Source organism: Passer montanus, unplaced genomic scaffold (genome assembly GCF_014805655.1).
Source record: "Passer montanus isolate IOZ18808 unplaced genomic scaffold, ASM1480565v1 scaffold11, whole genome shotgun sequence".
Classification (NCBI taxonomy): domain Eukaryota; kingdom Metazoa; phylum Chordata; class Aves; order Passeriformes; family Passeridae; genus Passer; species Passer montanus.
In genome coordinates, this window is record NW_024357613.1 from 13,614,657 (window position 1) to 13,640,209 (window position 25,553).

Here is a 25,553-nt window from a genome sequence, read left to right on the forward strand (position 1 = left end):
GATCTAGTGGAATTTTGGGCTGCATAATTTCTGTACTGTGGTCTGTAGTCTAGCAGTTTTTTCACGAGACAGCTGTGTCTGTTTTAGTATAAAACACCACAAAGCAAATTTAAATTCTTGTTCAAGAGATGTAATTTTTTTGTTACATACTGAAACAAATGAAATTGAGATCAAATGTCTCTGTAGAACTGTATCAATCAGTTTGGGCTTTTTTTTTTCCCCTGCATTTGTCCTTTCCAAAGAGGGTTATGAACTTTTTCAGGGCAGTTTTCTAACTGTACTTCTTGCATGCATGGCCAAGATGTGAGGCTGCTGCTAAAACTGAATTCCTAAGTAACATTTCCATGGTAAAGTACTTTGCTTTAAACGTGTATTACTTTGTAATCCACCAGCATCACTCCTGTGTCTTTAACATTCCATTCACAAGTCTTCTTGATGAATTAGGATGCTAAAAAAGCCTGTGCTGAAATTCGCATCTCTTCCCAACCACTGTCTTTGCTCAGTTTATTGACTGGTACCAATATGTATTTAACTTCCTGGTTTTTGACTCTGTAGTATTGAATTTCAGCCTTAGCTATAACAGGTAGGTTTCATATAAGATAATAATTACATATCTAAGATGAGGAAAGAATGTCAGTTACATTTTGCATCTGCCTTGAAGACTTTTCAAGTAACAACTGGCTTCTATTTTTGTATGATGATTTGTTTTCATATTTAGAATATGAGCCCACTGAAGTACTGTTACTTTTTGAAACTGTTCTTAGTGGTTTGAACTGTATATTAATTATGTTGCTTATTACTAATGTTAATAATTTGCAGGTTGGATGGAGTCAGATTAGAAAATGGAAAAATTAATGTTGTCAACAAGAAGAATGGGAACAAACCAAAGTTAAATCAGGAGAAATGGTAATGTTTTTAAAATCAAGTTTACCCTACTGCACCATCTTCCTCTTATGTAATTTCTTTACCTGTTAAGTAAGAGCTAAGGTTGATCCAGCTGCATTTTAACTTCTGGTATGCAATTGTCTCTATCATAGTAACTCAGCTTTGAAAGTTCTCTGTAGTTACTTACAGACTTGATCTGTAAATCAGTTACTAGCGATAGATTATGTGTGGCATCCTTTTTTTATTGTACCTTAGTGTGTTCTGTGGATTAACTGTGTCATAGAATACTAATGCCAGGAGAAATGCTATGGGTAATCCAGTCAAAAACAATTTGACTTCTATAAATCTGCTTTCTGTAACAATAAGACTACATTGATTGGAAATAAGTAAATGCACAGTATGTTTTCTAATTTGCTTTTAGCAAAGTAATGTTTGTTTTTGAATTCCATTGATGTGATCGAGTTATTTATACCCAAAGTCCTGAATAGTCTATTTATATAGGAAGAGCAACATTGCGTAGAAGTTGCTGTTTTCACAGAATTTGGGTTAATTCTTAAAATGAATCATCAAGGCCTATGGTACCTCCTGCTATTGAAGAAATAGGTAACTTAACATAGACCATTTAAGATTGGCTAAAATTAGCCATAATTAATTTATTTAATCATAGCATTTTTGAAACAGTAATTGAGTTTTGAAGGAAATATTTCAGATGGAATTTTTAAAGCTTAGTTTGACAAAGTAATTCTCCCTGGAAAGTATTGTGCCTGTTCTTTTGGGTTCATGTTCTGTGGTATTATTAAAGTTCAGGTGTGTTTTATTTCAAAGGATAAACCCTAACTTGCTAAAGTTAAGGCATTTAATTGTAGAGTTTACAACATGTAACTCTTCTGAATAGTCACAGTCCTGATGCTATTAAATATCTTCTAGTTCATACCTCTGCGATGTGACCCTGAAATCTTTAGATGGAAAGGAATTCCCGTGTCATAAGTGTGTACTTTGTGCAAGACTTGGTATGTGTGTGAATTTTTATATATATTTATGTAACATGAGTTATATTGTCTTTTTTAACTGTCATTGTATTGCATCTTGAACTGAAATGCCTTTCTTTACAGATTATTTTCACAGCATGTTAAGCAGCTCGTGGATTGAGGTAAGTTTGCCAAAACCATGTGTGATGGCACATTTTATTTTGCATCAAATAAGTAACAGCTTTTTAGTTTTTCCTATAATAACATATCCTAAATACGAGGGAAAAAGAAGGGTTGGATTCTTTGATTCCGTTTGCAAGAAGAATACTCCACAAGCCACATTTTTGGTTACTCTGTATTTGTACTGTTGAAATTATGTATTAAATGAGAATAATAAATGTAATACTGTATGTTGAAGGAAATTGCTGCTTTTGTTTTAGGGGTTTACAAAAGACACTGGACTGTTCTTATGGGATGCTTCTTTGGATGAATTTTCATTTTCTTTCTCTAAAAAGATTGTACATTTTAAATAGTGTGCAATTTGGAATAGCTTGTCATATGTACTGAGTGCAAGAGAGAACAGGATCAAGGATCAGTATGTAGAACTCCAGCTGACTTTTGCTGTCAAATTAGATAGAGGATATCAGGGACTATTCTACTTAGTCACCAACTGCTATTTCAAAAGGTGTAGATCTTTAATTTGTCTTGGTTCCTATTTGTCAGCTGTGTGTCAATGCCCTGGTTGTTCCTGGACATTGTAATTTCACTAAATGTCTCTGTTGAACTACCTGAGCACTATTGGTAATGTTTGTGGAAAGAGAGGAATGGTCTAAGTGGAGACGCATTTTTCTGAGACTGAAAACTAAAGCAGTGTACAGGAGTTCCTCAAATTTCTTAGCTTTCTGGCAATACATTCAGAACATTAAGTACTTAAGTGAAGTACTGGCAGTTCTGTTGTGCTGTGAAACAACACTTCACCTGTCCTCCAGGTTACTGTGCTGCTTTTACCTAAGTCATCCCTGAAAAAACATATTTGCAACACTGTGAGACATATTATTGATTTAAAGGGTTTTTTTAAGTGTTGAATGTCCATTTTATATACCAGTAGTATGTAGTTAATAAGTTGCTTATTATTTTGTAAGTAAACCTAAATCAACCTAAATTAATAAATAAATATTTTATGAAGCAAGGGCTGTAGATGTTATATAAAAACCTTAATGTCTGTAAGAGATTTTTAACCTTTAGAAGGAAAATATATCAGTACCAGTAGCATGTTCTAAAGCAAAGTAAATATTTTATTATGAAGCTTTACTTGGGTACCACCTGAAGTAAACCAAAGTTGTTAAGCAGTGATGTTGCATGAACACAAATGGTGACAGTTGCATGGTTTAGTAGTGAATGTTTGCTCTTATGAAAGCTTTTCCTCAATGCTTAGGATGGTTCTTCAAATGGAGGGCTTGATGAGGATCTTGTTTTCAGAGGCATTAACAATAGTGACTACTTAATTTTATTGTTATTTGGGAACTTGTGATTTCATTAGCTCTTTTGACCTTGAAAGGAAAGCAGTTCAGTACTTGCATAGAGGGTTCCTGTAGTTCTACTTTTAGGCAATTGTTGGTAAAGTAATATAGCCAAGGAAGATTGTTAGAGTAGATGATCAAAGTGATCAGACATGAAACTATTTCATGGGTATTTTTTCAGAAGTTTGAACAGAATGTAATTAGTTTGCTACAATCAATTCTTGATTGAGAAACTTGGACAGATTTTGTAGAAATGCTTAAGTAATTAACTTTGAAAATGTGACCTTCAATCTGAGTTATTTTCTTAATATAGATGCTGTCTTAATTTTGTATTTTATTCCAAGTAGTCAGCCTCTCTTACTTTTTCTATTTCTTCTTTTTTTTTCTTTAAATACTTCTGCTTTTTAGGCTACCTGTTCAGCTCTGGAAATGCCCGTCCATTCTGACATACTACAGATAATTGTGGATTACTTGTATACAGATGAAGCTCTTGCCATAAAAGGTGCCATTAATATATTTTCAATTGTAGGTCTTGCAATTTTTATATATTTAAAATAGAAATTCAAAACTTAATATGCTTGTGTTGGAGTTACATTTTAAAAAATCAAAATTCTTGACTCTTTTCTTTGGAGTTTGAGGGGATAGCAGTACCCCAGGCCTTGTTTTATCTTTTCTTTAGTTAGTCAAACTGCAGTTTTCCTTTTCCCTCCTTCTGTTGCTTCAAAAAGTGGACTGTTGGTGCTCTTCTAAGCTATATCTTGTGCTATGAAAATAGCATAAAAATTTACAAAGGCATTGTATTTGTGCTTTGGTAAAATCTCATTGAAGTTGTCTGTTTTGTATTTCTTTTTGATTTGCCCCCAGTGTTTACATGATGCTTTGTTTTCCAGATTCTCAAAATGTGGAATTCATATGTAATGTTCTTGTGGTAGCAGACCAGCTTCTTATATCCAGACTCAAAGAAATCTGTGAAGTAGCCATTGCAGAAAGATGTGAGTCCTTCCACATGTATTGTAAAGTGTTAGAGTACAAAAAATGCTATTTTTAGATGTTACTGCCTTTTGCAACACAGAATTTGTGTATCTGCCTTTCAGGTGATTACATTTTGATGTTCACTGCATGTCTGCTAATAATTGCTTCTTTAGTCTGAGGAATATTCTAGGTTAGCATGACCTTCCATTACTTATGCTCATGCTCTTTAATAAAAAAGAGTAAAAAAATTAAAAAAAATAATCTAACCCAAATGAAATCTTCATTTCATTGAATTGAAATTTCTTTTCTTTAAAATATGATAAAATTAATTACATTTCTATTTTTGTCCTTGTATTTAGTGTTCCCTCTCTCCTCTTTCATGCTCATATTTCTTTTCTCCATACTAAATTGAAACATTTGAAAGTTTAATAACTGTTTATGCTATTTATTAAACTTGCTATTTTTATCTTTCTTTTTCCTTTTTGTTTTGGACTGCTGGGTTTTAATATTTTGAAACAGATCTGTTTGTAGGCAGGGCTTTTTAGTTCTGTGAAGCAGCCATTGCATACAAGCTGCTACAAAGTTGCATGGGTCTTCCTATACTTTGTGGCCATTTGAGCATTAGCATTTTTTCTAGGAGTAGGGTAGTATAAGATACGTTTCAATAACTAGATCATGCTGCACAATAAGTCTTAAAATGGCTTCTTGATACTACAGCCAATTATCTAATTTAGTTTGTTGTGCTTTGTTTCTGCAGTGACCTTAAAGAATGCTGCTGAGCTGTTGGAGTTCTCAGCAATGTATAATGCTGAACAGCTAAAATTGTCCTGCTTGCAGTTCATAGGACTCAATATGGCAGCTTTGCTTGAAGCAAGGTAACCTGGAGTGCAATGTATTCATGTATAGTTGTAAAATTTAAATATCCCAAAAAGGTAAAAGGATTGGGATAACTAATATAGACAGATTAATGCTAAAATGCAGCTGTATGCTTCTAGTTTAAAGGTAGGCTCATTTTTGTCAGTTAGGGAGAGGGAAGCTAGTTAAATATGTGTACATACTGTACCAGTTCTGTAGTAAAAACCATATGTTACGGTCTGGCATGAAGAGCCTCTCTGGAATTCAGTGGGCTTTAACATTAGGTCTAGTCTTTTTTGGGGTTTTAAAAGCATTTTGGAAGATGCATAAAACACTGCTGTGGGGCTTTTCTTTTCTCTCCATTTGGAGGTTGTTTTTTGGGGGGATGGGGATTTTTGTGCTTTTTGGTTTTTTTTCTTTTAGGATTGTTTGGGTTTTGTTTTTGTTTTTTTTTAAAATATGGTTGTTAACAATACATATTTGATTTGTTTTAAGTAGATGTATTAATAGTTGCTTTATTTTCCAAAGAGGTTGGGCCTGCCTTCTGGTAGTCTTTTTGCTTTAATGTCTGCAGTGAGAGCTGAACAAATTAATTTATTATCCTTGCTTTCCACAGTGGTTCTAAAGTTCTGAGAATCTGAAGGTGTACTCTGGCCTTCCTTCTCTTGATGCTTTTGGACAGGCCGTCAAGTTGTTTCCTAAGTACATATCATCTTCTCAGAGCAAACCTTATCAGCACTGATTGAAGTTCTTTTCTTGCAAAACCTTTAGAAAAAAACCAAAAAACCCAGCCAAAAAAAAATCTCAATTGTGAGTTCGCTCTGTCCTTTTTGTCAGACTTCTTTTTACTTAGAGAAGTTCTTAGAGATCTGAAACAGTTCAGAATGGCAGCAGTTCATTGCCACACTGTGGCTTCACTTGCATGCCAGATGCACAAGTTCATTCGTATTAGCAATTTCCCTCTTCACCTGTCTATAAAATATGAACATTCTAACCTTTGATTTTGGAGAGAAGAGTAAAAATCTAGTAATGTTGCCTTAAATGTTATTTGTAATTCAGACTTGTTTCCTCTTAAGCCTACACGCAATATTCTTACTACAGTTAAGAGTCTATCTACATTTTAGTGAAAATCTGAAAGTGTTAGTATTGGGTAGAAAGACTTAATTTGAGAAACCTGAGACAGAATTAAGTCCTGCCAGTTTTTTGCAAGAACTGCTCACATGGACAACACAGTTGTGTTGAGTCAAGTTTGCTGCTGTAGTATTGTTTATTGGCATAAATGTCTAAGTTGTATGTTGTGTTTGAGTTTTATGGACAATTTACATACATGTGGAGTATTTAGATACATGTTGGGAGGACAGTATGCAGAAATAGGTAAAGCAGTGACCAGTTCTTGTTAGCTTAACTATATAGGTCTGTTTTGGCTGTGACCTTAGATAAAGGTATGTGGGAAGGTGGTGTATTTAATCCTGCCCTACAACAAAGGTATTGATTAGTTTTTATTTTGTGTTCAGTGTCTTCCTTTAGACTCTGACCACCATGATAGGTGATAGTACCTGTAGGTGAGATTCATCCAAAGTGTTCATTTGAATTGTTCATTAATGTGATTGTAGGTCTCACCACCCACCTGTAGGTGAGATTCATCCAAAGTGTTCATTTGAATTGTTCATTAATGTGATTTTTTTATAAGTTGCTAAGATTCATTTGGTATTTAAGGACAAAGATATATTTTTTTTTAGGACTCTGGATGTCTTAAGTGATGAAGTTGTGAAGGATCTTTCTGTTTATTACAGGAAAATGGTAAGTTGTACAACTTGAGTGTAAGCTGATTAGGTGTAAAATGAGAATAGATAAAGTTGTCTGCTGCTATTATCACTCTCAAAGAGTTAATATTTCATGGTTCACTAGCTACTGCTGCAACAGTGTCTTTTAAATTAATTAGTTTTACATTTTAAACATATTAGTGTTCTGTAATTAACAATTGTTGCATGGAACAGTTTAAGCAAAACCTATGGAAAAGAGCATCCATTGCTTAGAAAAAAGGAGAAGAAAGCTGAAAAGTTCAGGGTGATCGTATAGATGTTAACATCAGTTAGAAGAACAATGTGAAAATTGAACTGTAATACAATGGTGAAAGCCAAGACCCATTATAATCCAGTATTCTCTTACTGTAAAAGATAAATGTTTGCAAAATCTTTAAGCTTTTTTTTGCCATAAGTTAACAATAGATGAAACATAGACATTTTGAGTCTGTCACTTAAGATACTTCTCCAATTTTGCTTAAAGATATCACTTAAGTTTATAAGCTTGTTAAGTAATTAATTACCTGATCTGTGAAAGTGTTTTAAATGACAATTGGTTTTGGCCCTCTTACATAAATTTGCTAGCATACAATTTCAGTGAAACTTAATGTAAGAACTTTTACAACTGCAGATTCCAGCTATGGTCAGGAGAGTCATTACTCCATATCCAGATGGACCTGACATAAGTTCTTTTGAGCCTGAAGATGGAGAGAACTTCGTAATTTTAAGGGAAGAAATGAATACAGAGCAAAATTCTCAGTAAGTATTTGTTTTTCATCAATATTTTTAACTAGATGAACTGTGTGTGGTATTAATTTGCATTGGTGCCTGACTACGTTTACGTTCAGAATTGAAAGATTAAGAAATGAGATTTCAAAGTTTCCTTAAGTCTTTGAAAATGTTGCAAAACTACAGCAGAACACTTTCAGTTTATAAGTAGCATATGAGTAAAGGTTGTAAAATGAGCATTCATAGTGATGTTTGGGGGTTGTGCATGTGATGAGAGTATCTGTATATGTGTGAGACCAACTGTGCAGTTCATTGTACTTCACTGCATTAGGAGAGATCAAAAGAGAAAAAACAGACTTGAATGTACTATAGATCTGCTTGAAAAATTGTGATAATCTAAATTTCTCCATATTAACAGACTTGTCAAGTGAAATACGGAGCTTTTTTAGTTTGTAGGATGGCTTGGTAACAGGCTTCCAAATAGTGGGGTAAAATGTCAGCCTGCAGAGGAAACCTTACCTGCATTATTGTGTACTGTTCTGAGCACTTGTGTTGGAAAAGTTGCACTAAATAAACTAGTGTAGGTCAGAACTAGTAGATCAAGGAAACTGAAAGGCTATTTTGTATTCAACTTCAAGGCTTTCAGTGTCTTTCAAGGCTGGGTGGTAGCATCTAGGGAATTGGGTAGTCCAAGGATTAAAAAACAGACACCCCAAGTACTATCAGGTAGTGCTGCAGCAATGATTAAATAGTTATATAGCAACAAAAAACTTTGAAATTGTGCACTGTAGCTGCATTTCATGTAATCATGAATATCTAGTAGTTTTGTTAAAATGAAAGATGCCTTTTATTTGATTTCACTTTTCCTAGCTTTGAAATTGTGCACTGTAGCTGCATTCCATGTAATCATGAATATGTACCTTCATTTCATATAATCATGACTATCTAGTAGTTTTGTTAAAATGAAAGATGCCTTTTATTTGATTTCACTTTTCCTAATAGCATATACAGGAACACATGACATTTAGGTAACATCACCCTGTATCTGCTTTATTGTCAAATTAGTATTATCGCAATGGCAGTGTTTAAAATGGGGAGAAATGACACCAACTGTGGCATTTATTGAGCTTCAGCAATTTAGGAGAAAGCAAGAGAGAAAAAAGTGGAGAGTTGTCTGTAGTTTGCTTTACGTCAGTTGCTGTGATTTGTAGCAGGTTTAATCTGACCTAGGTGGCGGTGCCAGCCTGTGCAGCAGCTGTATCTTCCACTGTCTCAGCAGAAGTCTGTGTGCAGTATAATAGTCCAGAGGCTAGATCTAGACTGGAAAGAGTTGTTTTCTTTTCCTCCTGGCTTGTTCTTTTCCCCCAAAATCATTTATGAAATGGTTGTGCCAGTGCATAAGCAGAGCAGGAGCAGGTAGCTAGTGCCAGTTGCTGAGATCAGGTACTACTGCTTGAAGTGTAACTGCTGCTGCTGACTGAAAAAAGTGACATGGGTAGTTCTGAAGCTCAGTTTTTTTGGCTTTAATGCATTCTGTGGTTTTGGGTCTTTTTCCTATTAGGGAAGCCCTTTTCAAAAAAGCAAAAACTAAGGCAAAAAAGAAGCCAAGAAAACGGTCTGACAGCTCTGGAGGATATAATCTATCAGATATTATTCAGAGTCCAGCCTCTACAGGTCAGTGGGAAAGACATTCCTTTCAGGTATAAAAACAGAACATAAAGTGTAATATGCATGCAATTTCTGTATTTCAAGAAGAAAATATTAGATTATTTCTTTTGTAGTGAACACTATCTATAGTTGAATTTAAATAGTGAATTCTTAAGATTAAGGGTTTTTTGAAAGGGTGTTTGTCATTGTGCCCAAAGTTCAGATAAAAGCATGTATTTAATCAAATAAAGATAAAGTGCATTTTCTCATGTGGAACATTTCTGTTAATGTGTTGTGGTTTGGGTTTTTTTTCTGAAACATTAAAGAGTAAATTATCCACTTTTTATTGAGAAAATGGTAGAAGAATTTAAAAGAAAAGTGTTGTTATTTGTATATTGTGAGACAGAGGAAGAAAACTGGGAGTAATGTTATTCTGAAAAAAATACTTAGGATAGCAAAAATTTGCTTATACTTTCTACTGGCTAGTATTCTGGACTAGATAAACTTCTGATTGCTTTATAGTCATCATATGGTGTGAATAATTTTTGTGTTTGTTAAGCATTGTTTAGTCTAGCTCTCATGATTTAATAGTTCTACTATCTTTTCTTATTTCTAGGCTCAGTAAAACTGGATAAAGCTAACTCAGTAGACTCACTTCCAGAACTCTTAACATCTGACTCTGAAGGCAGTTACGCAGGAGTGGGTAGTCCCAGAGACTTGCAGTCCCCTGACTTCACAAAAGGATTTCATCCAGAGAGGACTGAGGTTCGATTTCCTCTTAACATTTTTTTTGTTTGTGTTTATCTGGTCCATCAAAAGCAGAGTTTGTATTTTAGTCTTTCTGTGAAGCTGTTGTACTTACGGTGAAGTAGACAACTTTGGGGAGTTGTTGTTTATTTGATTAAGAAAATAAAATTTAGTGCTTGTAGTGTTTATTCAACAATTTTCTGCCTGATCTTTAGATGAAGGACAAAGTATGCAGTCAGAGTATGAAACCCTCTCACCCCAGCAAGGAGATGAAGTCATACAAGGGAGCATCAGCAGTGACGCAGTCTGTTCCACAGTCCATTCCCAGTGCCAGACACAACTGTGCAAGCTCTCCCAATTGGGTAGCAACCAGTTTCAGGTGCAGTAATACTTACCTTCACTGGTTTACACTTGGTAGTGAAGGCTAATAATGTTCTAGTCAGACTAAAAAGCTATCTGCTCTTCAAAATGAGCATGCATTACTTGACATATGAACTCAAGATCTTGGCAATTTAATAAAAGGAGACCATTTTGTAATTATTTATTGAGAAAAGCAGTGCTGTATAAATTATTCTTATTTTTTTAATTGCTTCCGTCTGTACTTCTAATACCTGTTTTTCTAACACCTACTTGGTTAATACTGTGTAAAATACTGAGAAGTTTTTTGTAGAATCATACCATGCTTGAAGCCTTGAGAAACTCCACTGTACTTTGAGATTTTTTAGGTCTTTAGACCTAAATGGGTTGTAAAAATCAACATCACAGTTTTAACTGGTACAATAATAAAAAACTGAGTATTGTCTTTGTATGGAGAGATGGAGGAAGTGCTTCTTATGTTTTATTCCAAAGCTTGTCCTTGAATCGAGATGTAATGCAGCTTACTTTACAGATGCCTTTAAGTAAACGCATTTTAATTTATAGTTTTTTGTAAAGCTTGGGAATGTATAGATTTAATTCATTCTTATTTCTGTGAAAGTTTAAAATTAGTTCATGTATGAAAAAGAGACTGATACCTGAAGTTATTGATGTTTGTGTAGCCCTCTGACTGCAAAAGCTGTTTTGTTTATCTTGTGAAATAATTTGCATCCTGCACTTCAAAGAGAAATCTAATTCAACCTTCAGAGCTGCAAGCAGTGCCTCTCTGTGCATGAGCATTTGACTACTAAATACGTATCCTTATTTAGGTATCTAATTTTTTTGAAGTAATCATAGTTTTTGCATCTAATTTTTTAGGGTTCTAATTTTTTTAAAGTAATCATAGTTCACATCTTTTTGTTTTGTACTATAATGAGTCTTGAAAGTATTTTTATAGTGTGCTTTTAAATATGTATATATTTATAAAAGTTTTGTCAGAAACATTTTATTTGAGGTTTGCCATAATTGAGGAAACAGACATAAATTATACAACCAGTTACCAATCCTATGTATGATTTAGAGGATTTCAGTGAAGGCTGGAACTGTGGAATGTAAGTAAAAATCAGTGCCTTGTAAGGTAACTTTTTATTTTTCATTTAGCCCTGCCAGCCCTCCTGCTATGGATCTGAGAACCATCATGGAAATTGAAGAAAGTATGCAGAAATGTGGAACCATGCCAAAGGCAAATTCAAGGTTGGTAAAAAACCAAAATCTATATAAAAGTGTGATAGGCCTAGGTTGTTATGAATTTACTTAGTGGTTTAGGCCATTCAGTTAAAAAAAGCAGGAGAAAAGTTGTCCTATTTGGTTTTGAACAGCTTTGTTTACTTCATTATGATGTTTTTCTTTGAGCATGCAAAATGTATCCCTTTATTTTACTCTAGTCTTTACTCAACTACTGCAAAAGAGCAAGTGAGCTAGTATCTTAAATAAGTGGCCTGTCCTGCTGAGCCTTTCTGTTTCTGACCTAAAAGAATTAATTCTTGTCCCTAGGACTTTGGAAATTACTTGTGCACAAGTACTGAATTTGACAAGTTCATTTCTTGACTTGCATTCTCTGACCTCTCCCAGAAACCATGTCTGTATGTTAACAATTCTTCAGACAGAAGCAAGTGTGGTTCCTTCTTGTAGAAGCATCCCAAAAGACACAGGGAGATAAATGTGCTTTTTTACAAGGCAGTGTGTTAAAGCTAGTGTTGTTTAAGTGGCAACATATGGAAGAGAAGACAAGAGGAGGTGACTGTCATGACCTTTGAGGTGTGGCTTTCTTATAAAGGAGAGTTAGGACAGTACTCATGGAACCTGATAAAGGCCTGCTTGATAGATTCAGAAACTGCAAACAAAACAGCCAAGACTGAAGAATCCAAATATCTTAGAAAAGAAAATTATTACAGATAGAAAAAATGGCTCTATGCTGTTGTATACATTTTTTAATGTATGAATATTTTCGGTTTAAGGGAGCTAAGCTTGGCAGTCTCTAAAAAAATCACAAGATTAGAAAATAGTCTTCATCTGGTGGTAGTCCTCTTTTGGTGACTCGATTCCTACTCTGCACGTTTTCATTTATGGACATCTATGTGAAGAATATTTCTATGATGTTTTCTTTCTGTCACTCTTGATACTAATTGATCTTTTTTTTTCTTTTTCTTCTCAGCCATCTGAGTCCTTGTTCCCCTCTTGCATTTTGGCACTCTAAGCAAAGTATTTTTGTTTAGGAAATAAGTTATTTCTCAGTTTAATTTGCAGGATTAAAGGTGAGTCATCTCAAAGGACAAGGATCTTACAGCTTCTTTCTTTGCAATGTCCATTCACAGCAGAGTGGTGTCTCATGGAATCAAGCTTTCTCAGAAGCAAAGGAAAATGATTGCCCTGGCAGCAAAAGATAATGGATCAGCTAACAGCCCAGAGCCTACCACTCTAGTAGCTGCACCACCTCCACCCACAAAAGTTGCAAAACTAGGGAATGTGTGGTATGTCATAAATCAAATATCAATTCTTTTTCTTTGGAGAGTTTTTACTTTGAATAGGCAGACTGAACTATTTGTATCTACATTTGGAAGTAGTCTAGAAATTCAAAGGGGGTAGGGAAATGTAGTGGTTGCAGTTTAACAGTTCTTTGAAATTTTGCTCTGAGTCAAAAGACTGCATCCCATCTGGTGCTTTCCTGTGTATGATGTTGTGTTTGCAGATGGTGTTCAAGTAAATCATAGAAGAAGGAGAACTAGCTCTGAAACTTAATTAGGAAGAGGTTATTGAAAACCATTATGAATGTTGTTTTTTCTCTGTCAAAACCAAAGGAAAATGTTAGCCCTTCCTGGGGGAAGGTTTGGAATAACTTTGGACTAGAGCAAAATTGACCCAAATTAGGGATAACAAAGCTACTAGGTGTCTCGGAGCTGGAGTGAGCATTGGGTGCTTCTAAAAGTTTTTATGGTGGAAAGAAGCATAGGGGTTTAAAATGATTTTGAATGCTGATCACATACAATTTAAGGGTTTGAGTTAATATCATAGTATCAAATGCAAAAAATAGTTTATTATCTGTTCAGTGAGTTAGGTTTATAACAAATGTAATAAAGTGCTAGTCCAAGTCATACTTTGTTCTTCACTTTTACTGTTGGTATTGGATAAAAGCATAAGCAAAACATGTAGAAGTTTGAACTATGTAAATTTAATGGGTTTGATTATCACAGGATTAATACCTATTTGCATGCTCTAAGCATGAAGTAAATGTTCATTTAAAGTTCATTTAAGTAAATGTGGCCTTTTCTCCAGTTTTCCCTGTTCAAGAAGGTCTAGACTTTTATTGCAGATTACATTTGTACTGTTACCCTAGAAGAATAGTCAGTCTTCTCTCTATGTAGCTTACTTGGTTGTACCTCAGTGGGAGAAAAGGTTTCAGCATACTCATCACAGTCACTCTTAAGCTTTTTGTCTTTTCAATTGATTTTCGTCCATGTGCACATAATACTAAAATTTAGGGTCTTATTTACTCCCCCAATCCCTTAAATTGGTTCTGATATAACACTGGGCAAAGCCCACAATTTTATTTTTAAGAGGAAAGACAGTGAGTTGGTTTGCATTTAACGATTCAGACTCTTACTGATCTCTGAACAATAATTGAGACCTTGACAAGGTTTGCATGATTCATCTTCTGAAGTCTAGTGAGTGGATGAATTTGTGTCCTTAAAACTGGTCCTCTCAAATGCTTTGAAGAACATGCTACCTGCTTTACGCAGGTGATTTTGCAGGTCAAGCAGCAGGTTAATTATTTGCTCTAGCTAATGGGGGGTGTCACAGAGCTGTTACAGCTCTGAGGCTTAAAATTTGTTAGGACAAACTGATGGTTGAATCACATGTTGATGAGCACAGTAAACACTGAGTTGTGCTATCCTTTGTTATATTAAAAAAGTGATACTCTATCTACTATTTTTAATCTCACCACTAATGTTGTAATTATTCATAAAGACAATTCCATATCAGAATTCTAAAAAATAAATACAAAATTGTTTATAGAAATAAAATGAAGGTGAAGGAGACTCTTAATCCTTTTATCAGGTGCCGTGACAAAGTATGAAGGAAATCCTGAGGCACCTGATGTCTTCTTTGCCTCAGTCTTTAATAGTAAGATGAGTCATTCTCCAGGTACCCCGACCCATGGGCTGGAATGAATCCGCTATAATCCAAAGGGAATTCTATGCTATATGATGTGCTACACCTCTTAGACACACACAGCTCCATGGGGCTGGATGGGATCAACCCAAGGGTACTGAGAGAGCTGGTGAAGGTGACCACTGAGCCACTGTAAATCATTTGCCAGCAGCCCTGGTCAAATAGAGAGGGCCCTGGTGTTTGGAGGTGAGCCAATATGACACCCATCTAAAGAAGGATTGGAAGGAGAGCATGGGGAACTATGGGCTTGTCAGCCTGACCTCGGTTCCAGGGAGGCTCATGGGGCAGATCATCCTTAGTGCCTTAATGTGGCATATGCAGGACAACCAGATGGTCAGGTCTAGCCAGCATAGATTTAGAAAGGCAGGTTCTGCCTGAACAGTTTGACTTATTCATACTATTCATCTCCTCTCTGATAGATAATTCTTTACCTATTGAGTGTTATTTAAACTGCAAACTGCCTGTGAATTCTTCCTTGCTTTTAAAAAGCAAATAAAGACTGATTTTTGAATATCCCTCGATAAATGTCTCCAAAAAGTATATTGTACTCTTAAGGTTCTGATTAAACAGTTTTTGGAAAGAGCTGGGCCTACTGTGTTACACAAACCATCTTAGATGGAAAGGCTAGGGTATATTTCAGAAGGATGGAATCCAATCTAACACTCATGTGGTCACTGTGCGTGATTCCACAAGTTCCTCCTGCATTCCTCTGGCTGCCAATCTGGAAAATACCAGTAGCTCAAAAGTTCAAGCACAGAACCAGTGGGAGCTATATGAAATTTTAAAATTAGGCCTCACTGCTGGAAGAAAGCATTTATTGAATAAACTTCAAGCTGCTTTAGGCAAGTGGTCAATTATTTGATTGCTCCTACTAGCTGTTCAAAGTGTTTTTGTGTGTAAGGTAGAATGGTTGTTACTCATCTACTCTAATATTGTATTTGCAGAGTTAGTCTGTAAATTCACAGTGGACTATTAATTGACTGCATTTGGTAGTCGATTGAGCTTTCCACGCTTGCAGTATAGTCAAAGCCATAGAACTTGTGTTCCAGTGAAATCAGATATTCAACTTGGATGTTGAATGCAGTGAAGCACACTTGCCAGAAGGGTGTGGGACCTTCTGGTTTTTTTTTTGGTTGACTGAAAGTCTGTCATACACTATATCCTATCTTTTCCACCACGAGAAACCTCCAGTTTCACAGTTCTTTGGGAAACTGAACCTTTGTTTCTTCCTTTGAAGAAAACTGAAAATTAGAAGGGAAAAATAAAATGCTGCTCTAGTAATGTTTTGAAAAATGTCTAAAGTTAACTGCATGTTGACTTTATTAATTCTCTAAACCTGCTTTGATCAAGGAAGTGGGAGTGTTGCTTACTTGTTTTGGGCCTTTTTTAAGCTCAGGAGAGTCTATGGCTTTTCAAGACCAGAGGCATAACGAAATTTGAAGTCTGTCTTGAGAATTAAAAATTGTGTATCCTGATGTCTAGGTTGTCAGTTTGACAGTATTCCAGCTTATACTTAACATCAGCTGTTTTGGAACTCCATGCTTTGATGGTTTGCAGTTACATCTTAGAGAAACATAGTCATATTCAAAATCTTTTAAGCAAAAAAAGTATAAATTAGTTTTTCTAATTTTACAAATTACTTAAAAATGTCAATGCATCAGACAGGATAAGCTGAAATTTAGAGTTGTTACATGTTAGGAAAATTTTGTACCACTTTTCACACAAATCATTTTAAGCCACAAATAATTGTTTTGGTAGGTTCACAAACTGAGAATGACACAGTTGATTTTTTGGGAGATGTTGTTTGTGTGTTGGGGTTTTTTTGGCTCTCTGTTGCAAGTGGATCTGATTGCAGTACAGAATTTTCATGGAAATGGGTAAATCAAATCAAAGTAGGCTATTTAAAATGTTGCTAGCAGAAGCAGCTTCTGACAGCAGATCCCATGGACCATGTGCCTACTCAGTAGAATAGGTTTGGGGGAGCTCTGGTCAAACACTTGCCTGACCTTCTGTGTGCCAGCTGGTGGTAGGAATACAGGATGTGCAAAATGACTCTGAGCCCCTGTATTTGAGGTTCCCATTCTGCTTTCTGTCTTCTGTGCTGCTTATCCAATATTTAAATAAAATAAAAGAATCCAAACTTAAGCCAGGGTGTTCTAATATCACACAGCATACATAGATTTCAGGTTCTTTTGTTGTAACGTTTCAGATACAATGTTACACTTTTAAAATTCCTTCTTCTTTAGTACCTCAAATTGTGTCCCACCTAGATATAGCTTTAAAGTCTTTGACTTGAGATGCTGCTCTTCTTATGGTAGTTGCACAAACAATTGGCATTGTATAAAAAGCTTGTTTTAGTTCTGTAGTGTTTATGAAGAATTAATTCCAAAGCCTTGATAGGTAAGAGAAGGACTCATGGTAACTGCCTTGAATTCTGTAAATAAAAAAGTTTTGAGTTTGCAAAGTGTTAATGATACCTAAGATGCTAAATTTCTATATTTTATTAATGATTTATTTTTGAAAGGTAATATGCAGGCTCTAATTCAGTAACTTGTGCTAGGACAAGTAAAATAAAATCAAGGACATTAGTTTTATTGAACTTCACTGTGGATTAAGAGATTTATAGAGCCTCAGCAGGTATGAGTAACTCATTCAGTATTTTGGGAAGAAAAGATCAGCTGTACTTGACTTTCATGCCTGTGTTAGACCAACAATACCTGGAGCATTGTGATTTATGAGAATATTTTTCAAGGACTAGCAGTGTTAGAAAAGGTACAACTTGTCTAAGATAAATCACTATGAAAAAATAAATTGCTTTTTAAGAGGAAGCAGTGGGGGGAATAGGTGGAGGGGGTGGGGTTTGCTTTTTTTAAAATTTTTATTTTAATGAAATTTCAAAACTTCTGGCTTCCTCTGTTTTCACAGATATTTATTTCCTGTTCTTTATCTATGTGAACCAAAATGACTTATTTTAAGAGATGAGGTCTAGCAGGATAATGGTAGTATACAACACCTAAGTAACAGTGTATTTTTAGCAACAAATGTATTTTTATTTGTGTATTTAAGTAGAAAGGCCTCTTTGCTGTCTGAATCACAGAATAATATGGGATCTTGAAAAGACAAGTACCAAGTGCATTTATTTTGTTTCATTTTTGTTTCTAAAAAAGGTCATCTTCATTACATTCTGCTTTGCCAAAGTCATTCCGTGATCTTGTGATGGAAGAAGAAAAATGTATGACTGTGAATAATTCATCTGGTACTGGTACTAAAAGATATGGATATAAAGGAACTGAGGATTCATCTGTCCAAAACACCATAAGGTAAGAATGCATTTTTTTCTGATTGGTCAACCATTGTACAAGAAGCACAATGGCCTGTTAAATTCTGCTGAAATAAGAATAAAATTGTCATTTAGAAGAGCATTCTTTTGATGATTCTGTTAATAAGACTTTATTAACGAAATATTCTTAAGAATAGAAAGCTTGAAGACTTAAGTAATTTAATGCCACTGATAACACTTCGTTTGAGTTTCAAAGTGTTTGTATCCATACATATATATGTATCCATATACATATATATACATATATATATGTATAAACATGTATCTACATGTTTATACATATATATATATATATATATATATTTATTTTTATATTTATTTATTTATTTATGTATATATGTAAACTTCAGGCTCCAAAGAAAACAAATCCGAATTTGTTTGCATATGTATCTATGTATAAAGTGATAAACCAGTATTTTCTAACCTCTGCAGTAATTAGATATTCATGAGCATTCAGATATGGCATTCATGAAACATTTTGCTAAGGAGTATTTCTATATAACCACAAAGTGGAAAAAACTAGTTTATTCAAACACAGTTCTGGCATTTCCTAATCTGAGTTTTTTTATAAGATGACTTTATTGTTTAAGTGCAGTTTTTCATGGATTAAGCAAGTTTACAGAAACATTGATGCACTGGTTCTGTCTGTGTATTATAATTACTGTGGGTCTACAGTTCTAAGGACAAAAATAAGGTACATGTGAATTATATCTCTAGTTATTAGACAATATTGCTCTTTGGTCAAAATGTTTTTGCCATATATCCTCTTGCTACCCCCAAAAGAATTGCTGTTCTGTGTTAAAATAACTGCTTAAACTGAAGAAAGAATCTCAGCCTTATTCTTGAAAGTCTGTATGACTGAACTGCCCACCCACCTGCATCTCTCCCCCCTATCATCAGTAACTTTGAATCCTATATGTTTCAAATATATTTACAAAACAGAGAGCCTGAAAATCTTACAGACTCTACCACCTACTATCTGGAGGCACTGCAGACCAGCTGACCCACAGTGGTAAGGAACTCAAGTGTGACAGCACAACTGGCTGGTGACTTCCCTAGCAAAGGCACAGCCCCAGTGTGCCAGAGGGAGGTGAGCAGGGCAGGCTCTGTGGCAGAAACCTGGATGAGCCACAGTCAGGGAGCACAGACCGGTGCATTGGGATCAGGCAAGGATGATGTCAAACCTACAAATCAAGTCAGGGTCGGGAACAGCAAAGCTGGGCTTGGCCATAGCTGCAGCATAGCTCAAGAAAGGCCTGAGGGACTGAGCTTAAATGAAGCTCTTGAGTAAAGAGGGGGAGCTTCTGTAATCCTTCATACAACTCTTCTTACAACACAACTTTAGAGCAATCTGACTCAAGTTTACACAGCTGTGCTGAGGGAGAAGTTTGCAGAGCTATTGGTGCACAAGGAGCTGTGTCACTATCTGGCTGTTATTTTATGAACTCCTGTTCCATTGTCCTCCAATAACTGACTCCTCTGTGAGGAAAAGAAAGATCTGCTGGGCCTCACTTTTGAATGTTCTGCTTGTATAAAAACTGGTGTTTCCCTAGGACAGAAGTAGTACATGTTTTACTGCTATATAAAGAATAAAATGATGATAGAAATGTAGGAACATTGTGTGGGATAGTGTCTGAGGAAAGAGGTAGGAGGCATTAAGTGTGTGTGTGATGGGGAGGCATTCCTCAGGAACAGAGTGATAAAGCTGAAGTTACTGTGGTGAGTGGAGGTGTGGGGACATGAAACACAAATCTGCAGAACAGATATTGTTCATTTTGTTGCTAGGACAATCATATGGGTGATGCCAGGGGCTGGTAATAAGAGAATTTGCACTAGTTGCTATTATTAGCTTTGCCACAACAGCTCTGTAATCTTTATAAAGTAATTTCTTTTCCTTTTGCATTGCCCTCGTCTGGCCAGTCTGCATGCTCTCAAAGGGGTCTATTTGAGCTGAATCCAGATTTAATACATTAAATGTCTGAAGATGATACATTAAGCTAGTGGAAGCCTAGTAGGTGGCTAAATTGACTATCATCACTTTGAAAAGAAGGTCTCTCCAAAGTTATTGCAGGTTGTTTTTGAATTGTGTCTGAAGATGCTTATTCTTTTCTAGTAGGTATAAAGACCCTAGGTGACTAGTTCCTCCATTTGCAACTTAGGAGTAGAGTTTCTAGTTTGAGGTAATTTTAGTTTTTGACTGTATAGTTTTGTCACAGTAGGCTCTGATTTTTTACCTGTGGCATTTAAGGGCTATTTCTATGAAGATTAATTATCCACACCCTTACCCCTTCCTTTTTAAGGGGAGGAAATTACACAAGTGTAGAGCATAAGCAATCCTTGTCTGTTATGTCAGACTTGGTGATGGGACACTGAAGATACTTGCATGACTTAATGTTCCTGTTTTGTCTTTCTCCTTTGGATAAACTGTGCACTAATTAAAGTGACAGTTTTCTCTTATATATCTGGTTGAGAGTATTTTGGATGGTGATGTAAGCATTCTTCTATTACTGTCACTTTCCAATTTTTGCAGTACAGATTTTTTTTTTTTAGGTAAACCGTGTCATGAATTGTGGTGATTTGAACTGCATTTAATCCAGAGGTAGATCATTCCAGAAGCTGGGGCTTGTGGATGTGGCTGTGTTGTTTCCAGGGGCACCTCAGCCTTGGGAGTTGTGCTGTGCATGTGTAGCTCATAGTCCAAGCTAAAAGCATAGGCCTGGACATGACTTAACTTAGTTGTGGCAGCCTGAGTTGTCTTCACGGCGTTACTCCAGGGAGCAGTGAAGCGTCTTAGTGGAAACAAGTATTTGCAGCTTTGTGTGGGAATGGCCTAGTTCTGTCATGCCTAATAATGAGCTAATACGTAGCTCATGACTCAAATGGTATAGCAAAACCCAGGAGGGTTCTGCAGGAGACCAGGCTTTGTGTTCTGAGAGCAGTTATTAGATCAGGGAGGCACCAAACCTGACCTGGCGTCTCATGAACAAATACTCAAGAAACACTTAGGGAGCTGAGGGCTGGGACCTTTTTGGTGGCTGCACAAGAGTCATGGCAAGTTCAGCCAACTGAGTTAATCAGGTTGGTTCAGTACTGATGATACTTGGCTGGTTTATTTCCATGCAGAACCATTTATGTGTCTGCATCAGTCTTAATTTCTGAGACTTACAGATTTCCAAGATTTCCATATTTTTGTGGCTCTTATTCCATTTTTCTGTATATGCTAGCTTCACATTTCCTGCATATTCCATTTCTAGTCATTTTGATGCCAGCTGAGGAATTAATTTAGAATGTTGAAATATCTGCTGTTGATTTAATATCTGGACTGAGTGTCTTGTTAGCAAGAAACACAGATGTACGTATGTACCAACAGCTTCAAAATACCTGGACTTCTTCCTACATTTAAAGCCCCATTGGCTTTAAATCAGGGGGATGATATAGGTATTTACTTACCTTTTAATTGATCAGTAGAGTATGCTGTGATGCTGGAGCTATTAATTCCAGTTTTGGGAAATCCATGTTTGAGGTTAATTTTTTTTTCTTGTAATTTGGGTTTTTTGGCTTGTTTGTTTGTACAGAAATCATTAGGTTTGTTAAGTGTAACAATCCAGATGGGTTCATTTATAGCAATGCTGTGAGTTCTTTGGATTGGGAATGGAAAGAAGAGTGTAGCTGTCAAATCAGGTACTGTCAAATGTGCTGAGTATTATTAAAGTAGGTGGAAAAAGAGATGAAATTGAGAGTTAATATCAGTATAAAAGCACAGAGGGCTGCCTTCATCTCTTCTTTGTCTTCCTTTTCTTTGGTTCTCTTCTGCTTTTCAGTGTTGTTATCTTTAAGTTCAGTAAAAGCCTTGAAAACTTGCAGGGATGGGGCATCCACAGCTTCCCTGGGGGACCTATTCCAGTGCCTCATCACCTTCACAGTGAAGAAAGTGAAGAACTTCCTCCTAATATCTAAACTAGACCTTCACTCTTTCAGTTTGAAGCCTTGTCCTGACACTACATGTGCTTGTAAAAAGTCTCTCTCCACCTTTCTTGCAGGGTCCCTTCCTGTATTGGAAGGCAGCAATTAAGTCACTCTGAAGCCTTCTCTTTTCTAGGTAGAACAAACCCAATTCTCTCAGCTTTTCCTTGGTTGGAGAGGTGCTCCATATCTCTAATCATCTTGGTGGTCTGCTCTGGACTTGCAGACAAGTCCTTGCTGCTGGACTTGCAGCAAGGTCCATGTGGTTTTAATGCTGAGGACCTCAGAGCTGGATGCAGCTAAAAAATAGTGCCCTGCTTTGAAATCACAGAATAATTTTGATTCTGTAGTTTAGCCTCCTACTAAAAGTAAGTGAAACTAGAACATGTTACTCAGGACCTGGTCTGGTTGAGTCATGACTGCTTCCAAGTGTGAAGATATCCCAGACTTTTTGGGCAACATGTTTCAGTGGATAATCATCTTTGTATGATATTTTTATTTTTCCTTTTATCTATCTGGGATTTACTATTCTGCCTCTTGTGTATGTTGCCTTTAATCTGTCATTGTGCACCTCTGAGAAGATTATTGCTTCATCTTTTCTCTGTCCTTCAGTTAAGTAGTTGAAGAGAGCAGAGATCTCCCCTTTGATGCCTCCCTTTAGGATTAACAAAACACTTTCTTCAAAATCCTGGACTTGTTCCAACCTGACAGCATCCTTCTTGTATTGTGAACCCCAAAATTGAGACTGTTACTCTGTATGCAAATGGAAAAATACAACATAAAGGGAGGAATCACTTCTTCTGCCTGCCTTGCTACGGTTTTGCTAGCACAGCCTGTGTGTGCTGCAGAGGCACTGGCTGGTAACATCTTCCACTTGTCAGCCAGGACTCTGCAGGTTCTGCTTTCTCTCTGTTGCTTTCTAGCCAGTCAGTCCTGGCCTCTACTGCCTTGTGGGGCTGTTCTCTTCCAAATACAGAACTTTGCACTTGCCTTTGAAATTCATTGGTTTTCAGTTGCCCATTTTTCCAGCCTCTTGAGGGCTTCTGAAAGGCAGCGTGGCATGCAGAATGTGCACCATCCCCAACCTCTCCACAGCCAGCTGTGGCCTGCTGAGGGTCTGTTCTGTTCTATTGTGTTCTACCAAAGATGCTTAACAGGATTGGTTCCAGTATCAGCCCCTGAGTCCCCACTAGTTGGTTTCCAGTTGGACTTCATACAGCTAATCCATTTCCAGATGGTTTTCCACCCATCTCGTAGTCCATTTACTCAGTTCATATTTTTCAGACTGAGTACAAGGATGCATGACCTGGCAATGTGCATTGTTTGTTTTGTGGGAAAAATTATGTTTTGTGACAAAAAGCTCAACACAATTAATTTAAATCCACTTTTGATGATGGATGTTGGACTTCAGATTTTTTGAGATCTTGCCCTTACTACTTAGTGGTAGGAATCATGTTTTTTGTTATCCTTGGAATTGTGTACTGGGGAAAATATTTCAGACAGAAAACTTGGTAGTTACTGGAATTCTCTTAACTTTCTATAAATTTTTTTCTACTTTATCCAAGAGCTTGTGGTCACTTACAAAGGATTACCAAAGTATTAAACAAAATTGAGAGTGATTTATTGAAACAGCAACACCCTTAGAGTTGTTCGCAGTGCCATAGAATAATTCAAAAAATGTTTGCCAGCATGTCACATTATGCTGTTACACTTTAAGGTTCTGGAAATTGCAAAACTATCCTGTCAAAGATAGATATTAAGTAATGAGAATAGGGCCCTCTCTTCCTACTGGCATAAGATTTTTCTGACAAATATACTTGTCTCTTAGTGAATACAGTGTAACAAATGTGAACTTCTTTTTGTTGAGAGGTTAACATTTTGCAACTGAATAAAATGCCTTCCTGTCGGCAACTATATAAATATTTCCAGATTTTATTTCTATTCTGTTAATTTTAGTTTTACGCTGTTCTTGTGAATGTGAGAGGTGGTTACAGGATATGTACTGAAAGTCCATAATTTCTGGGTTTACACTCAAAGAATTTACTCTACTAAGATTATAGCACTTTCTTTTGCATGAAACACTTACTTTGAATGCAGGACAGTTCAATTATTTATCTTGAATCTTTATCTTTTTAACTTGAATTTTTTGTTCTTTCGTATTAATTGCAAACTTTTATAGGTAGTGTTTTTAGTGCATAACTCAGTTGGCCAATTTACATGTAAAAAAAGCAAAAGAGCCTTTTAAAAAAAAAATCAGAAATTAAACTCCTTTTTGCAAATCCTCAAATGTTAGGAAATGCCAGAATTAATGCCCAAGATGAAATTCCGTTAGGGTCTGGTAATTAGAAATGAGAATCAGTGTCTTTTTCAGTCTCAGTATCACACTTAAATTCCACATTATATCTTAATGCCTTTCCTCTGTAAAAATCCTACACATTTGTTGTAATTTCCTACTGCAGTTTTGTATTTCACAATATGATGTAGGAGAATGACTTTTTATTTACTTTCCTATCTCTCTCCAGGTGCAACACTAGAAGTAACCCAGGTCTGGAGGACCATGTTCTAGATTCTCCACAGCTGGAGAGTCATAAGTAAGTTTGGTAGTGGCTTAGGTTCTGGAACTTTTTTACTGTGTGTTGTGCTGACCTTGGTGTTGCCTCATAATGTTGCTTGGTTTTGGTTTTTTTTGCAGTCCTTGGTCAGCAGCATCACCAGCCAGCTCTCCTGTGATAGCGCCTGTCATGTTCTCAGCTATTGTAGAGGAAGAGCTCCAGCAAGAAGCTGCTCTTATTAGGAGCAGAGAAAAACCTTTGGCGTTGATCCAGGTAAAGGGCTAAGTTACTGCTGCTCTAAAGTAACATGAGGAGTTTCCAATGGCTCTTTCAGAGATCAGTTATTAGTATTAATTATGTATTAGTACATGCCATTTACATAATAATATTGAATATAATTTAATAAGAACTTCACACTGCTATTTGATAAGGTCTATTAAAGTCAAAATGGCTGAGTCTGTGATAAATGTATTTGCAGCATCAGAGAATGGTTGAGTTTGGAAATTGTCTAATCCAAACTCCTGCTCAGAGCAGGTTTAGAGCAGGTTTCTCAAAGCCAGGCAGCCTTTTATTGTCTGCAAGGATGAAGACTAATGGCCTCTCTAGAAAACGTGTTCCAGGGACCACTCTCACATGAAAAAATATTTTAAAATGTAATTTTCTGTTTTCAATCTGTGCCCATTGCCTCTTCTATCTTTGGGTACCACTTACAAGAGTGTGGGTCAGTTGTCTTTATTCTCTCCTAGCAGGTATTTATACACTTTGATAAGATCACCCTAAGCCTTCTTTTATCCATGTTAAACAAGTTCTGTGTGCTTGGTATCTCCTCAGTGTCAGATGCACTGGGCTCTTAATCATTTTTATGCCATGTCACTGGACTGTTCATTATATCCATGTTCCTCCTGTACTGGGAGGTCAAGAAGTGGACCCAGCACTTGAAGTGTGTCTTACCAGTGCTGGGTAGAGGGAAAGGATTATCTCTCTCATTT

At 36.2% G+C, this 25,553-nt stretch overlaps 1 protein-coding gene across 2 annotated transcripts in view; it reads left to right on the forward strand.

Moving 5' to 3' along the window:
- IBTK (inhibitor of Bruton tyrosine kinase) overlaps nt 1-25,553 on the forward strand; it is a 53,769-nt gene that overhangs the window by 25,195 nt on the left and 3,021 nt on the right. The window contains exons 13-28 of one of the 2 annotated variants that reach the window (XM_039728599.1): nt 820-906; nt 1,813-1,895; nt 1,998-2,035; nt 3,782-3,875; nt 4,264-4,365; nt 5,103-5,220; nt 6,940-7,000; nt 7,634-7,761; nt 9,293-9,405; nt 9,995-10,143; nt 10,341-10,504; nt 11,641-11,733; nt 12,855-13,010; nt 17,877-18,029; nt 24,535-24,603; nt 24,705-24,837. In XM_039728599.1, the coding sequence (XP_039584533.1) occupies nt 820-906; nt 1,813-1,895; nt 1,998-2,035; nt 3,782-3,875; nt 4,264-4,365; nt 5,103-5,220; nt 6,940-7,000; nt 7,634-7,761; nt 9,293-9,405; nt 9,995-10,143; nt 10,341-10,504; nt 11,641-11,733; nt 12,855-13,010; nt 17,877-18,029; nt 24,535-24,603; nt 24,705-24,837 (1,741 nt within the window). The remainder of the gene's footprint in view (nt 1-819; nt 907-1,812; nt 1,896-1,997; nt 2,036-3,781; nt 3,876-4,263; nt 4,366-5,102; nt 5,221-6,939; nt 7,001-7,633; nt 7,762-9,292; nt 9,406-9,994; nt 10,144-10,340; nt 10,505-11,640; nt 11,734-12,854; nt 13,011-17,876; nt 18,030-24,534; nt 24,604-24,704; nt 24,838-25,553) is intronic. The other variant, XM_039728611.1, reaches the window with a different exon arrangement.